The following is a 17,786-nucleotide window of genomic DNA, read 5'->3' on the forward strand; positions in this document are numbered from 1 at the left end:
CAAAATGCATGGCCCTGCACTGGTCTGCACCAAAACTGCTGGGAAACAAACTACTTTTAAGGCTAGACCAGCAGTAGGCAGCCAACAGAAAACAAACTCAGTGGCCTCTTGAGAAGTTCCTTGTCTTGAACTGTTAAGTTCCATATATGGGGACAAACAAACAGCTGTGGTGTCTATTCAACATATCAAAGAAGACCTGGCTACCGGGTTTTCCCAGCATCCTTCAGTCCTGACCTGTTACAGGGTATGGCTGGCTGGCCTGCCCCACCCTCTACCATGAAGTCTTCAGTCCAGCTGCACTTCCCTCAAAAGGCTCTTCCTGTGTAATCCAGACATTTTAGTTACCTGCCCCTTTTTTGTACCTTTGGCCTCCTGGCTGCTGTACTTGGTTCTCCTCTCCCCTCCCTACATGGTTCCAGGTCATGATGACTCTCTGGATTCTCCCAGATGTTCCTGCCTCTGGCTATGTCCCACTCTGATCTGTAATAAACTTTCTCCTCCACCGTACCTAGGAACAGTTAAGTCCTTTCCTTTTTATTTATTTTGTTCCAATAATGTCTGTTGCTTCAGGGTGCTTTTAAATTTTTTTTTTGACTTTTATTTTTTAACCTCACAAGTTGTACATATATGTTATGATGCAAATGTGTCTGTTTTTTTTTCTTTTTACGGAATTTTTTGATGTGTAAATAAGAGGGTCTCCGAATCTATATTCAGCTTGTTTGTTTGGTCCTATTCCAATGTGTTCGTTTTTGTTATATCTTACTATAATCTCCTGGAGGCCGGTTTGTTTTCCAACAAGAGACCGAAAGGGTTGGATCCAGATTTGGGGTGGGGGGAGTGAGGCAGGAACTGGGAGGAACAAAGGGAGGGGAAACATAATCACAATGCATGATATGGAAAAAGAACATATGTTTACTAAAAGTAAAACAATAGCCACAAAACTCCGTTCAATCTGCCCTTCCAATGCACACTTCGCTGTGTGAGTGCTAGCTGGAGGAGCGGATTTCTGTGTAGACAGCAAGCTAGCCAATGCATAGAGAGTGTGTGTGCTTCAGTACAGAGACAGCACCTCTGCAGGTGAGAAGCTGGCACTGTGGAAGGCGTGGGAGAGTTGAGACTAAACGTGGAGCTGGTAGCTTCCACCCGTTGGTTCATTTCCCTGCATGCGTCCTTTGTCTACTGAGAGGAATTCAGGATCGAGTCACATTGAAATGCTTTTTTCATTTTCTCTCTCACTTTTTAATTGAGGCTTGGTTTAACTTGATAAACTAAATTGTTTGGCAATGTCTACTAACCAGAGAATTGTCACCTGTAGTTCAGAGTCTCAAGTGATTTTGTGGAAGCTTCCTGAATCTAAAGCCAGCTGATGTTGTTGTTGTTTTACTCCGGGGTCTCAGGTATGCCTAGGTGGCCCAAATTCTATATGAACCTTGGAAAAGCCTTGGACTTCTTTGTGTTTTAATTAAAAAAAAAAAAAGTATCTGGGCTGGAGAGATGGCTTAGCGGTTAAGAGCACTGACCGCTCTTCCAGAGGTCCTGAGTTCAATTCCCAGCAACCACATGGTGGCTCACAGCCATCTGTAATGGGAGCCCTCTTGTGTGTCTGAAGACAGTGACAGTGTACTAACATACATAAAATAAAATATTAAAAAATTATTTATCTGTGAGTGGGCAGTGGTGTCTCACACATTTAATCCCAGCACTCATGAGGCAGGGCAGGTGGATCCCTGAGTTCAAGGCCAACCTAGTCCATAGAGTAAGTTCCAGGACAACCAGGACCACACAGAGAAACCCTGTTTCAAAACAAACAAGTAAACACAAAACAACAACAACAAAAATTATTTGTGTCCCTGTGTGTGCAAGACGAGTGTGTGTGTGTTCATAGATGCTAAGTCTCAAATGTGGTGCTCAGAGAGGACAGTTGTGTGGTGCTGGTTCTCTGTAGAGGTTTAGAGGTACAAAAGATCACCAGACCTTCTAAGCAGCCATCTTGTCAACCTTAAAATTATGTTTTAAAATTTATTATTATTATTAGTAGTAGTAGCAAGTAGTAGTAGCAGTGTGTGTGTGTGTGTGTGTGTGTGTGTGTGTGTGTGCCATAAGTTTTGAAAGTCTATTCTTCAGCTGTGGATTCTGGGAATATAGAAGTTGGGTTTTCAGAATTCACTGACAAGTGCTTTTATGCCTCACTAGCCTGACCTTGACTCATCCTCCAGTCTCTACTTCCTTAGCACATTACCAAATTGTTTTATGCAGTGCTCATGATGAAGTCCAGAGTCTTCTGCCCATGCTAGGCAAGCGTTCTACCCACTGAGCTACATATGGGTGCTTGTTTGGTTTTGAGCAGCATGCTGCTCTGAGCCTAGGTAGACTTCAAACCCATTGCAATCCTCTTGCCTCCAGCCACACTACAGGTGTGTGTTTCACCACACCCAACAGTGTCAGTTCATTTCTAGCTCATTTTACTGTGTCCTTGGACAGGTAGACGGCAAATATGGCTTTCATATGGTAGCACTTGGATTTTGGCCTCATCAGATCCAGTCTTGGCAGGGACTAACTTCTTCTAGTGAAATTTCAGGGTAGACATAGAAGAAAAGAATGTCAAAATTAGTCAACTCAGACCAGAGCTCAGCAAAGAGACACAGGCGTATGTCCTTGTGCTTGTGGAAAAACGCTATCGTATCTTTAATGACTATTGTCAAGACCTCTCATCCACAAGACTGAAAAATATCTTGAAAGTGAGAAAGTGATTTACCAAGCAGCCCCACCGAGTAAATTGCTTCACATTTGTTAAGTTGTGAGAACACAAAAATGATACCTAACTCAAACAGATGGGGAAGACAGTGGTCCCAGCAACTTCATTTTTAAATATGAAATGTGACAACTATTTGGTATATGTTATCAGAGGGAAAAAAAATAAAGGTGGCCTCATAAAAATGTGACCACGTTAAGATCAACAAAACTGCAGAGCAGTGAGCTGTCACCTTCGTTAAGCCTGCCAGATTCATCAAAGTAAATTTTCATGTTCTGATTCTTGTTTTACAAACAAGGAAACAGAAACGGAGAGGCTAGCTAACTGTGATTAAGAACCACATTCGAAGAAACCAGCAAGCCAGGCCATTGTGAGAGAAGCCTACAATCCCAGCACTTGAAACTGGGGCTAGATCGTTATCACAAGTTCAAAATCACATTAGGCTATAGAGCAAGATTCCCTTGCCCGTCAAGAGAGAGGGGGAGAAAGAGAGAGAGAGAGAGAGAAAATACCAAGATTTGACAATAAGATCATTAAATCCAAAGCCCACACTTCCTAGCCTTTTTCTGTATTTCAACTAATAAACCCCTACTGGAAAGAAAACATTTTAAAACACAGTAGGTATCTCTCAGATGATGTCTTTAACCCTTATAATTAATAAATTTAATAAAATGGTTTCTTAAATTTCATCTTCTTTAATCTAAGAATATTTTAAGGCAATATAAAAAAGCAGCAACCTATTAAATTTGTAAATTGGGTACTGTACATGAACAATGCTCCCAAAGTGGAAGGGAGCTTGGATCACCATCTCTTTGCATCTCTTTGCACAGGGCCTTCTGGGTGGTAGAAAGGAAACTCAGTTTCCTAATGTACATATTAGGAATATCTTCACAGAGCCAGAAGTTTGAATGACAGATGGCTTGGGATGACAGATATCTTAAATCAAGACAAGAGTGAAATCAAAGTTTTAAAAAATCTTTAAATTTTTAAGCAGTTACTCCGAAAATTTTTTAAAAATTGAAATGATAGTTATTATACTATAATCTCTGTCTCTCAGCTGAATCTGCAGCGGTGGTCTTCAGGGCTGGCAGGACGGCTCAGGTGGTAAAAATGCCCAGAGATACAGTCGGCAGAGGTGGAGAGAGACAGTTCCACAAAGTTGTCTTCTCAGTGCCATATGTGCACTTCATCTCCTCTCTCTTACACACACACACACACACACACACACACACACACACACACACACACACATATACACACACATACTGGCCACACCCACACACACACACACATATACAGAGTAACCACACATGCATGCATGCACTCCCACACAAATACATGCACACATGCGTACATGCGTGAGCGCACACAGTACATTAGATTTTAAAATATAGAGAGCTCTGCACCACAGCAAATATAGAGCCTATCAAATACTTTGAAGTTCAATGTCAAAACTGGGATGGAAACTAATGGTGCTTTTTAATTCAATCTACCACTTCTTGCATTGTTTCTGAATAGCAAGAGAAACTTGATCATAAGGCCCCGATTCTGGGTGGCATACCATCACAAAAGCACATTTCGCCCTGGCTGGGATGCCGGGAGCCAACACTTATATTTGGGAGGTGCTGGACTCTGCAACAACGCAGAGAAGGAAGCTAGCAGAGCCATGCAGGCTAAGATTACCAGGGATCACACAAACAGAGATAAACATTTGCAAAAGCCTCCATCAAAGGATTGGCACTCACATTAGCTTGAGCCCATTGCAAAGCGATGACCAGATACCATGGGACTCTCCCCTCGCTCTGCTTTAAATGAGGAGCATGAATGTCTTCTAAAGACATCTACGTAGCTACTTTCATATGTCAAATGGCTTTAGTGAGTGGCAAGTAAGAAATGACTTTAGGGAGTGATATGACAAGGGCTCTCAAAGAAACAAAACTGAACTTGAACACACTAGGTATGAGGCTGGTTCTGTATTCTTGATCCCATTTCCTCTTAGGTGCTGCCATGACAGACAGGCATGTTTCCCTACCCCTCGCTCTGAAAGATGACTTTTATGCCAGGAACACAAAATGAAAGAGCAACTTATTTAACCTTCTTAAAATTTTATTTTATGTGTATGTGTGTTTTTGTCTGCCTGCCTGTCTGTCTGTCTGCCTGCCTGCCTGCCTGTCTGTGTGAGTATACGTATTTATGCTTACCATGTGTGTGCAGAAACCAGAAGAGGACATTGGATTCCCTGGAACTAGAGGTACAAACGGTTGTGAGCTGCCATGTGTGTGTTGGGAATGTAACTTGGGTCTCCTAGAACTTAGTCCTCTTAACTGCTGAACCATCTCTCCAGCCCTTTCAACTCTCTAAAAATACTTTTTATCTGAAAGTAGTGAGGCACAAAATGCTAGCAACCATCCTGTGAGATTTGTCCACTTTGTGGTCTACATCCAATCCCAGGTAAGGTGGTATCTTCACGGATCCTAGAGAAAGGTCCCCAGACCATACTGGGACACCCCCACTCCCACCCTGCACACACACCTGCCCTAGTTTCACTGTAGCAGCCAAACCACAATGGATTCTTTGTGTTTCTAGATAAAGAATCCCAATATATACTGGGACCATCTTTCCTGTAAAAATTGAGCAAAGAGCTCTCAAAGTTATTTCCCTTTTCCAGAGGGATAAAATAATCTTTTGAAACAAAGACTTTCAAATAAGAATGCCCTAAGTTTGACTGCTGTGTGAGGCGGTGCTCTTTTCAGTTTGAAAGCTGAAGCTCCCACTGGCTGAAACCGGAAGTTGGAGGTAGCTCCCATTACTTGGGAGGTAGCTGCTGGTATTTCAAGGAAAGAAATCGTTGGCCAATGTTATGGTAGCAGAGAAAGCATACTCAGAAAATCCAATGAACCGCTCATGTGTCTTACACGCTTTAGATCTCAAATAAATGCTTTTAAAAATTCTTCATCTAAAAATTTAACGGGGTGTTTATAAAAGCATTCATTAGAAAGAAAAGGCCCGGAAAGCAAACAGTCAAGTCCCTCCAACTCTTGAGAGGTTTAATCAGCTCAGAATCTTCAAGCCCATCAACGCTTGAGGTTAAATGCTTCTAATCTGAATGCCCCCTTGTGCCCAGCAGTGTTAGGTAGTAAGGGCTTCTTCAGAGAACCAGAGAGCAGGAATAGCTGATTGATTAGTGCGCATGAGTGACCTCAGAGAAGGAGGGACTAACCTAAATTGGTAGGTTGAGGAAGGCTTCCTGGAAGAGGTGCTGCATTTCGGGGTGGAGCCTGAGAGCAAAAAGAAAACTTGTAGTAGTGCAAAATTCCCGATGAGCCGGACATGTGCCCTTTGCAGAAAAGGATGTACAAGAGTAAAGGGTGTGCTTTTGAAGACGACTGAGTCTTGCCTACCATCTATTGAGAGGAGCGGGAAGAGTCTTAAGAGCAAAGGACCCAAAAGTTGCTTCTCAGGACGAATGCGGGGGTCCCTCCAGGCCGCACAGGCGCGGGCCATGGCGGAGTGAGGTTCTGGGCCATAGCCGAGCATGGCTTAAGGTGGAAACTTACCTGCGACCCCAGCTGCGGAATCTGCTGCGAGGTTAACTTTGGGGGAAATTGCCTTCCATCGGTTTCCTCCCGAGCCAGGGCGCTTGTGCCCATTGCGTACCCCCTCCAAGCCACCGTTCCAGTGGGTGCCTTTCCGCGCTGGGTGGCCTCCCTAAAGCGTCCCAGGTCTTTCTCCCATGTACACTTCTGGGCTGGGGGAGCTGGACCCCTCGGGGCTGATGTAGTGGGTGATGCCCAGAGAGCAGGTGGCGGACACCGATGACATCCACTCCTGACACTGCAGCGATGTGGCTGGGCTGCGGGCCAAGCCGACCGAGTGAGCTTTGGGTCTAAGCCCCCGCCTTTTCCCCTCTTAATTCTCCGGGAAACGTCAAGTCGCCGTCGGTCCGGGCAGAGCTGTTCAGTGCGGTCCCCGGGTCCCCGAGATGCTAAGGGAAGGCACCCGGGATGGAGGGAAGGGCCCGCAGCTGCCCATGCCCGGTTCCTCTCTTAGCCTTTCTTCCCCAGCTCTCCCACCTTCGTTGGCCCCAGGGCTGGCTGTTCTCTCGGTAAGGGACACGTTTCCATCACGGGACTACTAACAGAGCGTGGCCTGGTGGTTGACTCTGGGCAAGTCATGGAGTCTTCTGGAGCTTTGTAGGTATAAAGGAGGGACTCCCCTTGGCGCTTGCTGTAATGCCGGTATTCTAGGTGTGGGCTTTGGAAGGAAATTATGTTCCCCCTTGGTTCCCACCCCTGGCGGGGCGGAACTGTATGCAAAAACACAAAGTCCTCTGGGGAAAGAAGCTTTTGGCCTCGGTTTTATGATGAAATCGGGGAAGCGGACTAATTTAATTCTTCACAAAATGTAGGGAAAATATAATTCTTAGAATGACTTAGGGAAATTCCGATGTAAAACATCATGCGAATAAATAAAACCGGGATGGTCGAGCTCATCCTACGTTTCTTTCACATTATATTCGGTACAGGGTCCTTTTTGGCCAGTTTTACTCCAGAGAGCAAAGAACGGCCCGTACATTCCTAAGAGGACGGAGAAAGGGCGGCGTGGAGAGTACGCAGCTGTAGGTGTCACCCAGCCTACAGCTGGAGGGCAGGGAAGGAGGGTCTTTTAGGCGGTTTTGTGATGTGATTATCTTTTACTCACCTCGGAGGCCAGCCCTCAAGGGGCTAATGGGCTTCTGTCAGCGAAGGTCTTCGGTCTCCCCACTTGCCCGGGTTAATGGAAGCAAACCCAGTAGTGGGAAAGTAGACTACAAGGCCAGAGAGGAATACCCTCCCGGTGCGGGTTGGAGAGTGGGTGTCCTCTCAGGGTACAGGGCGTGCTCCAGGACGGTTCCAGACTTATCCTGGGGCACTGGGCTGGTTCCGTGACCCATCCTGGAAAACTCTTACACACATGGTGAAATCGAGAGGTTCAAAACCACAGTGAACCGGGGTTAGAGCGGGCTTGTTTCTCTGTCTGTCTAGAGACCAAGGGGGTGAGGAAGGGAGAGAGACCGGCATGACCGTGGGGCACTTCTCAGTTTATATAGCCCCCTCCCCACACCTGACACAAACCTAACTAAACAACTGGAGAGATTTAATGAAACCTAAACAAAACACAGGCCGCTTGACCAAAGTCCTAGGTGGACCTGGTTGGGATGCCTTCTGCGAAGCCTCTCACCGGGCTGCCTCCCCACCCCCACTCCGCCCCAACTATTTCGGTCCTGCTGCAACCTGCAGCCCCTGGGACACAGGTGGAGTTGCTTACACTCGCACACTCATGTCTGTCTCTGTGGCTGGCTTTCTGCCCGTTCACATTCTCTTCTTTCCACCTCTACCCGGATTCTTCCCATAAAGCCGTGTAAAATAAATAACTTCACATTCAATCCTTAATTGCTTCCAAGACAATGCTTTCTCATCACTAAATTTCACTGTTTCATAATCTCTCGGACAGATTCGCCTCGAGACCCTGTCTCTTTCAAGACACAAGCCAAGGAAAGCAGCTTCTCAGAGATCCAACCTGGTAGTTCCAGGACCTGAGGGTAAAGGTGTCAGGGGGTTGGTTCAGAGCCTGGCTAGGAAGAGGTCTGGGGTGAGGGCGAGGTCTAGCGTTGGATCTTCAAAAAAAAAAAACAGCTCCGGAGTTTTCCATCTGTTCGTCGCCCCCTACAGGCCACATCCGCCATCACAGCTACTGTTCTGCTCAGTAGTATGAGTATTTATTTCGCTTTTTTTTTTTTTTTTTCCTTCAGAATCCTTGCATTCCCGCAAGGGACTGGGTGAGAGGCCTACTCCGGAACTCCATCCTGAGGTCACACTAGGCTTTGAGAGTGAATTGGTTTGTCTGGAAATCCGTGCCCGAGGAAGCGAGGAATGCTTAAATCGGAGTGTAATTGAAAGGCTAGCGTCTTCCCTTTTATACCCAGCCCGCTGCCTTTATTTATGTCTTTCTTTTCTTTTAGTTTCTCTTTTTAAAACTAGAATAAAAAGCAGGTGGCAATCGCACTGTTTTAAAATCTCAGTTTTAGAGAAATTCCATCGCCTTTTATCACGAGTATCTAAAAACATCAAACCTGGGTTTAAAGCTTGCTCCACTCTACTAAGTGCAGAGTGCATTTATCTACATTTTAAAAAACATTTCCTGGTCTTCTCTAAATCGTCACATTTAAACAGCTTGAGCTTAATTCTTTCCAAGGGTATATAGCTGGGCTTTACTTTCCCAGCATTACACCGGGACTTTCGATATCCACTGGCTGCTGGCGTTTGCGCACGAGGCCTCCGGCCCTCCAGATACATGGGATAGAGGCCGTTTGTTTGTTTGAGCGAAGTAGCTGGAAGTAGCCTCGGTCTCTACACCGCGCCGCCTAATGCATCGCTGGAAAAGGCCCCGCAGACCTCAAGCGGCAGCCTGTGTCCGAGTGTCACGCTGCGTGCTCAGGCTCGGCCGGTATTGCTGCTATGCGCGGAAATATGAGCGAGTAATTTTATAAGTAACAAAGGATCAGGGATGGAATGAGGCCCCTGTTATCCAATGTCATTTAGAAGCCTTGGATCAGCAGCTTCTTGAGGCTAAAAGTGAATTCAAGAAGCCCTGCCTTTCTCTTTTCCCAGGGGTGCCAGCTAAATTTAGAAGCAACCTCTGTGTGTTTGCACAAATCGTGTACCATTTGCTGTTTGTGTAAAAACCGATTAGCCAGACACAACTGTGAAACAACTTGTGACTTTTATAGCTGCAGCGCACAAACCAATTTAGATCCGTTTAGTTTTCCTTGTAAACGGAGATTAGAAGGGACCCGCCCGAAGTAAAGCTCTCGCTGAACGCTACAGTAGGTCTTCAGCACAGCTCATTATCAGCTTGTTTATCAAGTTAAAAACTCTCACCCCGGCAGCTTGTCTTATTTTAGGACTCCGCTCTCGGCGGAATGTTTACGCAGGGCAAGAACACTTATCGTTTCCCAGGAACAGAGTCGGCATCGCTAGGAAGTGTCTTTCAGAGACCCCCTAGCCCACGCTGGCTCGGAGGCCAGTGGACACGACCTCTGACACCGCGGGGCTTTCGCGACAAGACGCTCGCAGGGTGGAGCTGACGTCGCTGCTACCTCTGGTTCCGGGGTTAAAAACTGATTTCGCCTAAGTAATCGTAACAGCTAAATTAATTACTAAAGAATTAGGATGGATGCCTTTTGAGGATGTGCTGGTGGTGGCCTAACAGACCTCCTACGTCTACGCTTCATTTCTACTTTACCTAAAAACGTTGAAACAGCTGAAATGCATGCCTAAAATAATCTACAAGGACATTTCCCACTCCTACCTTAGATATATCTCTCTCGCTCTAAAAGATAAAAAGAAAAAGAAAAAAAAAAGGCTTAATCTGGCTAAGGTAGAAAAAAAGGGTGGAGGTAACATGCACCTGTTTTTAGAATGATATTTATAATTTCTTGGCCTTCTGAAAGGCTGAGTGGGGGGGTTATGGCTTCAGGAATCCTCCAGATATCTAGTTACGTGAGTTCTTAACTGCAATGGAAACGAGGGATCTTGATATTTTTCTAGGAAAAAAAAAAAAAAAAACCCAAGGCCTATCATCGTATTGCAGATGATTCCAATGCAAAGGCTAAAATGCTGCCGTGTGAATTAAAAAAAAAGAAAGAAAGAAAGAAAGAAATCAATGGGACTTAGCATTTCCACTTAAGGGATGAAAAAGGTATTTCAAAAGCCCAAGGTTTAAATGCTAAAATAAGAGAATTTTAGAATTTTGCTCTAGAAAAGACAATTGAAATGACCAAAAACTCCTGGCAAGTGTGCTTGAGAGGCGTTTTTTTTTTTTTTTTTTAAATAAACAAGACTGCAGTTGCTTAGATTTTCAATGACCGCTTACTTTGCAGAAGTCGCTAGTCATTCACAATGGCTTGAGATGAGTGTGGGATTGTCATCCTTACTCTGGCCTTGTGATGTCACACATTAATATAATTTAAATAAACTACGCTCTTTCCATTTCCAAACTCAAACCTTTCTACACCCAAATTGGGAATCTGCAAAATTTGAAAAGGTCACTACTTAAGACTGCTGGATTTTTCTGAGGAAGACAAGGTAAATTCCATGAGAAAATCTGGCTATTTGCTAGACACCTCATTAAAACACTAGGCTGAGCATTTTAAAAATTTATTTACAAAATTGTGTACAACACGATGGAGTAACATTTAGAATACCATATATATCCATTCATATATAAACACTTTTATAATACAACGACACTTCGTCTTTTTGAAAAATTTTTTGTATTTAAAATCTCCCAACGTCTTTATACATTCTTTTTTTTTCTCAGATAAAACTGCGGAGAGTGAACCTTCAAAAAAAATGAAAGTTCAAAGCTCTAAATCTACTGAATTGCTTTTTCTTTTCTTAAAAAAATAAAAACCCCAAAAGGAAAGTCAATGGTTTTTATACAAATATGTACAAAGAATTTCCCTCCCACACCCCACAGTATTGAGAGCACAGGCGCCGTCGAGGTGCACTTTTGGAAATTCGGTTATCAGTTTTACCTGTACGGAAAGTTATTCCCAGCGGACGCGTGGTGAGTTTGCTCCGCCAGCTTAGGTGAGCGAGGGGATGGAGGCCGCTGTTGGTCATGGTTGGGGAGTCGGGGGCGGGTTGCAGAGTCCAGGATTGGGTAGAGGGACCAGGACCAGGGCTGATGGGCCAGGATCAGAGAGGGCGTACAGCCTGGAAGCTCGGGCCGCTGCCAGAGGCCGCCGCCCGGCCCGGCCACCAGCTCATCACTATTGCGCGGGCCACTTGGCTTGCACGGCGGCGGCGGCAGCGGCGGCGGCGGAGGCTGCGGGCTGCAGGAACTGTCCAGACAGCGGCACGCTCAGAATGGGCGCGATGGTGGCAGTCGTCCGGCTCAGCGACAGGGGCTGGTGCGTGGCCATGAGCGCAGCCGACTGCACAGTCCCGGGTGGCCGCAAGAAGGACTGGGCGCTGCCGCCGCCCCCACTGCCCCCGCCACCCCCGGCCCCGCCCGCGCTCCCGCCACCCCCAGCCGAGCCCCCGGGCGCCGCGGGCCCCGCACCGATGATGTTCTCGATGCTGAACGACGGCCGCGCACTGGGCTCGGACTTGATGAGCGACGTGGTGCCCGCCGCGCCCGCCGTGCCGGCGGCGGCGGCGGCGGCGCCCAGGGTGTTGAGCTGTAGCTGGAGGCTCGGGCCGAGCTGCGAGCTGAAGGCGGCAGCTTTGCGGCCCAGCTCGCCCGAGGGCAGCAGGGGCACGGCGGGCGGCAGCACGGGCGCCACCGGCGGCAGCGCGTACGGGTACTGGAGCGCCGCGGCCGCCGCCGCCGCCGCCGCCGCCGCGGGGTGCGAGTAGGCGCCCGCCGCCGCCGCGGGGTGCAGGCCGTAGGGGCGGCCGTAGGGTCCCGCGCCCGCCGCCGCCGCCAGGCTGTAGGCTCCGAAGCTCTGCATCATCAGCGCCGTCTGCTCGCGCAGGTGCTCCTGCTGGTGGCGCTTGAAGCGCTTCCGGCGCCGCAGGAAGCTGCCGTTGTCGAACATGTCCTCGGACTGGGGGTCCAGGGTCCAGTAGTTGCCCTTGCCCGGGTTGCCCGGCTCGCGGGGAATCTTGACGAAGCAGTCGTTGAGCGACAGGTTGTGGCGGATGCTGTTCTGCCAGGCGGGGAACTTCTCCCGGTAGTACGGGAAACGGTTGCTGATGAACTCGCAGATGCCGCTCAGGGTCAGCTTCTTCTGCGGGCTCTGCAGGATGGCCATGGTGATGAGCGCGATGTAAGAGTAGGGTGGCTTCACCAGGCTGTTCTTGGGCTTGTTCGGGGTCAGACCTCCCGTCGCCCCGCCGCCCGCGCCCGGCCCACCGCCGCCTGCCACCGCGTCCTCGCCGCCCTTGCAGCCGTCGGCCTCGGGCGCTCCCGAGTCGTTCCCCGGCCCGGTGGCCTCGGTGGGCAGTGCCAGGGCTTGCGGCTGAGACTGGCCGTGGTGAGCACTCGCCGGGAGCCCTTCGTCCGCCTCGTCCAGGCGCAGGTCCGGAGGCCCCGCGGGGCTGTCGCAGCCGGCGTCGCTGTCCTTCTCCTCCAGCCCGTCGTCGCCCTCGCCCACCACATCGATGTCCACGTCCTCGGCCGTCAGCACCGTCTGGCCGGACATATCGCTGGCGCTGCCGCTGCCGGAGAGGGTCATCCCTCCGCGGGGTTGGTGGCGGCGGCCGGGGAGCGAGCAGAGAGCGAGAGGGGGCCGCGAGGGGCGGCCGCGGAGCTCAGGGAAAAGAGGATGCCGGTGCCCCCCGGAAGGAAGCTGCGGGGGAGGAGAGGGCACAGGTAGCTCGGGGCCCTCTCGGGTCAGCTCACACCCGGAGGCCTGGCATCGCGCGCGGTGCGGGCGCTGCGCTTCGCCGCCCGCAGCCGCGCTCCGGGAACTCTTGCGGTCCTCGACGCTTCTCTACCGGGCGGCAGCTACTGCTCGCCACCCCGGAGGTTTCTCCACGCCGCACCCCTCACTTCACCAGCCTTCCCCAACCTCTGGTTTGAGCGTGGGGTTCAGGAGCAGTCCAGGCAAGCCGGGCGCCAAGCAGCTCAGGAGGGCGCGGGCAGGGGCGACCGCGGGGGTGGAGGGGGGGGTGACAGGGAAGCCAAGGCCGGGTAGTCGAAAGTCCCGTTTTAAGGACTGGCCTGATAGATTACTTTCTACTTAAAGATCCAGAGGGAGGCGGGGCCACGTGACCGCGCGTGACGTCAGGGCCGCGGTGGAGCTGGCCAAACTCAAGTTGGTTCAGGGAATTGTCAACAAAGGGACGACAGAAGCTCAACTCCTCACCGACTAGGAGCTAGCATCTCGCGGGCCCCGAGGGTTCTTTGGGCTGTTGAGAGACCCTGCCCACGCTGGAGCCCGGCGCCGGGTTCAGGGAGGGCGTGAGTGTGGGTGGGTGGGGGTGGAGAGGGCGTGGGCCTAAGAGTGTCCTCCCGACTGTAGGGTTCCTTACCACCCTGCCTCTCCGCCCCCGGCATTTTTCTGCCCTCCCTTCTTTGCTAATATTATATAGACCAACTGGCAATGCAGAACAAGGTTGTGATTTTTTTTTTTTAAAGAAAAAACATTATTATTTTGATTTGCTTTGGAGTTTTGTTTTAGATTCAAGGATACACATTCGGCTTCCTTTTGCTAATGAGGCCTCAGACCCCCCTCCTGTTTGAGGGCTATTCCAGAGAAAACATCTGCTGATGTGCCTCCCATCACCCTCAAATCTACTCAAGTCTTACCCTAGCTTTCTGGGTTCGACGCAGGAGATGTGTGTGTATATATATGTGTGTGTATGTATGTATGTATGTGTATGTATATATATATATACATATATATGTATATATTCGTACGGTCACAACACCATCAGCTGGGGTTTCCTGAGGTCAGAGAATAGCTATCGATTAACCGATTAGGATAGTTGCAGAGAAATAAAAAGGACGTAAAATAACAGAGAACCTATAAACAAAGACGCCATAACTGGCTGTTGGAGTTGTTGGAGTTGTTAAACGACTCAGCACAGAAAGAGTCGGAAATGAGCTGGAAAATGGAGCGGGCATTGGCAGCGGCCTTGGGTAAGTTGAGAGGGTTGGGAAGAGGCATTGGGGCATGGTGTGAGACCTGGTGCGCGGATTGGGACGGTTGGGAATCTGGGAAGAGCTGGCGGATACTTCTGAGAGGAGGGCACGACCTCCAAAGAGCCATAGTGTCCCAAGGCATGCTGGCAGGAGTGGGCTCACCTTTGCTGCTCACTAATGTGAGTTATCTCTTAAACTACAGACAAACTGTCCAAGACTTAACTTCTGTAGAAACCTGCCAAGGAACAGAGGCGAGGATGTGTCCAGCTCTCCTGAAGTCCAAGGAATGTCAGCTATGGGAGGAGACACTAGGAATTTCCAGAGATATTGTGGTGGGGACTTTAAAGTGACCCAGGGTCAGTGCCAGGTGCTGCTGAGGCGACTGGACTGGATATATCCGAGAGGAACTGGTTTCCCAGACTCTGGGATGTTCTGGGATGACCTTGGTCGTCCCGAGCCCCCCACCCCCCAGCCTTTAGGCCGCTTCTTTGTCAGAGGAGAGCACCTACCGGTTGTAGCTCTCTTGAAACCCAATTAATTTGTGTGCTGAAGGCCTAGCGGGGAGGACCTATGAGCCCTGGCTTATAAGAGATTGAGAAGAGGAAGTCAGGGAGGAAACAATTTCTGTATTGTTTAGAGAAAATAGCGGGAAAGTTACACACTTCCCGGTTGTCAGGGGACCTCTTATTCCCATGCCCTGTGTCCTCGCCTAGACCCAGTTTCCCAGGTACGTCAAATTAATAAATATTTTAATATGCGAACTTGCGTTTTTTACAGACATTAGGACACACAGGTTAGCTATCATCCCCATTACACAACTTTCCTATCTGTACCAGTAGCTCATTGCGTCTGGACTTCAATGCTGCTCTGAGTTGGGTGGCCACAGGATTGGGTGCGGGGCGGGGGGGGGGGGGGAGGGAGAGCAGTGACTGTCCTGAGAGGTGTGGGATCTCCATGTTTTCTGTTTCCAGTTGATCTCAGGGTTACACCTGACTCCTGAAATGCGCGCCCGAGTTGATTTCTGCAGCACTCGTGACCCGCTGACTAGACAGTCTTCTCGGAAAACCGACAGGAGCTACCAGCTGGAGCCGGCCGCCTAGCACCCTAGGCAAGAGGTCACAGTGGCGACTGCTCAAGCAACTCAAAGGAAGGTGGGGAGGAAAAGAAAAGACAATCCAAATTTACACATTTAGGAAGGCCTCTTGCACATCTCGGGATTGCCAGGCGGTATTGGCGGGCGCAAGGCTCGGCGCGGACCCGACCGCGGTCTTGCTGGCCTAGCCTCTGGCGGATGCTTGTGCGCGCGAGAACCCTGGCTTCAAGGCTGCTCTGGCTGCGGCTTTTAGTCTCCAAGTGAGCCTAATTTCGATTTCCCGGCTAGCCTGAGCTGGCTCAGGATTCTCCGCCTCGCTGCTGCCTGCCTCTCCCCCTCCGCCAAGGCCGGATCTGGGCGGTCCATTCCCGTGTATCTCCTTGGAACCTCTCTGGGGAGGCTGGGGGGTGAACAACTCCCAGCTGCCGGTTCCATTTGTTGCGCCTTTTTCCTTCGACACAATAAAAGTCAAATTAATTGATTCATACCATTAATTACGGTGCGTAGCGTGAAAAGCAACGCTTCCCCTCAGTTAGAGATCTATTGTGCTAATCTCTTGTTCAATCGGTGTTACCATCTGATGCTGGGTCTGGCCCCTACAGAAACTTTTCGACTCGATTAGCTAAATGATGAGATGCTCAGACTGCTTTCCCCAAAGCCGTCGCCCGCGAGGGCCTAGTGGCTTAATATCGATTTCCAGAGGAGACCGCTGAGATCCCCGCCATCGCTCTGTTTGGGGACTCTCTGTGGCTTTCTTCCCGTCGGGTGGACAGCAGTTTCGCCACAGCCTCTGCGCTAGAGGAAGCAGCTAGGCGGTAGTGCAGTGGGGAGGCGGAAAGGTTCCGGGAGCCCTCATCGCGGGAAGCCGCCTGAAGCCAGCTGGTTCCGAGCTAAATAGTTAGCGGTGAGATTATAGCTTGCATCTAAAAACCCGTGTCCTCAGTTTCCGCGAAACTTTGGGACCGAAAGAAGCGGGGAAAGTGATGTCCACATTGGGGTGGGAGGCTTGATACAGAGAACCGAAATGGTGAGCAAGGATAAACACTCACTCGCCAGAAATTATTGGGGTCACCGGGAGAGAGAAGGGGTGCACATTCTAACACAGTTAAGAATGGGAGGGACAACTTGGGTCAGCTAGCAAACTTCCCAGGAGATATTTAAAAGTAAGGTGGCAACCAGCGGCTTCACCTGCTCAAGTGTTGGAACCGATTCCGCCTAATGAGAATGGAGTGGAGAGACTCCGGGTTCCTCCTGGGACTGGCAGAGTAGGCAGTATAGGGCTGGGGAAGCCAGGAAACAGGCCCAGGAGTGGAGGGGAACCTAGGTTCTGTAAAAAGGAGGCGAGAAGAGTAGGGTCAGGATCGATAGAAGGAAAATTGAGACGTCTCTAGAGGAGGAAAGATTTAGTGTGTGCGTCCTGGAAGCGAAGGATGTGGATGAAACAATTTATGATGAAGGGGGGAAATTAATTACAACTCAATTTGGGTTCTTAAGTGGTCAACACGGGAGGAGGGACAGGGTCAGAGAGTGAATGACGGGAAGTGCGGGAAGCTGAATGGTCCACTCAGGCCCAGGCGACCCCAGGTGCTCTCTCTCCCTCTAAGTCAGGGACTATGGTATCTATCCCTTGACCAAAGCACTGAAGCAGGTGTATAGTCATCCTGTGCGCAGATGCACTTTTCTAACAACCCGGGAAGATGAGACCAGCTTGGGAGAAGCCAGGAAAGCGTCCCTCTACCCAAGGCTACTTTCTTTAGCAGAGGAAACAAACCATGCTGGAAACATTAAAACTGAAAGACCACCCTCCTTTCTGGGATCCATCACCCTCCCCAAGCCGAAGTCTGCTCCTTCTGGACAATTTCCATGGTTTTATTAGACCATCATCAGCCTTTTTGTCTGAATGTTTGCTACCAAGCAAGTTGGGAAAGGCAGAGGTGATATCTGGTGATAATCTACCCCTGCAGATTATTTGGATTTCCCAATGGGTGGTGTTTTCAACACACTTTCACCCACAAACACTGCGCCCCCCCATCCAGAACTCTTTTGGGGAGGGTTGGGGAGTACAGGCTAATTGAATGTTCTTGTTTAAATTTAACATCTCAAAACTTCATTTATTTTCAGTACCTGGTACTCACACAGCCCGCGAGTCTATCAATGGCGAGAGACCAAAGGAAAGAGAGAGGGGAGAGAGGATGGTTTCGAATTTATTTATATTGGAAATGTATAAACATCCATTCTGTAAAAGGCAACACGTTTAATTAACGATGAGAGAGCAGTTAGGGGCAGAAAGCTAGTAAAATTGTG

General features: G+C 49.3%; 1 protein-coding gene across 1 annotated transcript; it reads right to left on the minus strand.

Annotated features, from left to right (window-relative positions):
- Positions 1 to 11,567: 11,567 nt before the first annotated feature.
- Positions 11,568 to 12,977, minus strand: FOXD3 (forkhead box D3; the record flags this gene model as incomplete). The annotated part of the gene is made up of 1 exon (XM_080921916.1): positions 11,568 to 12,977. The coding sequence occupies one exon, from the start codon at positions 12,975 to 12,977 to the stop codon at positions 11,568 to 11,570; it is 1,410 nt and encodes a 469-aa protein (XP_080778042.1).
- Between the last annotated feature and the right edge of the window lie 4,809 nt (positions 12,978 to 17,786).

The sequence above is a fragment of the Micromys minutus genome (assembly GCF_963924665.1).
Source record: "Micromys minutus genome assembly, chromosome: 9".
NCBI lineage: Eukaryota > Metazoa > Chordata > Mammalia > Rodentia > Muridae > Micromys > Micromys minutus.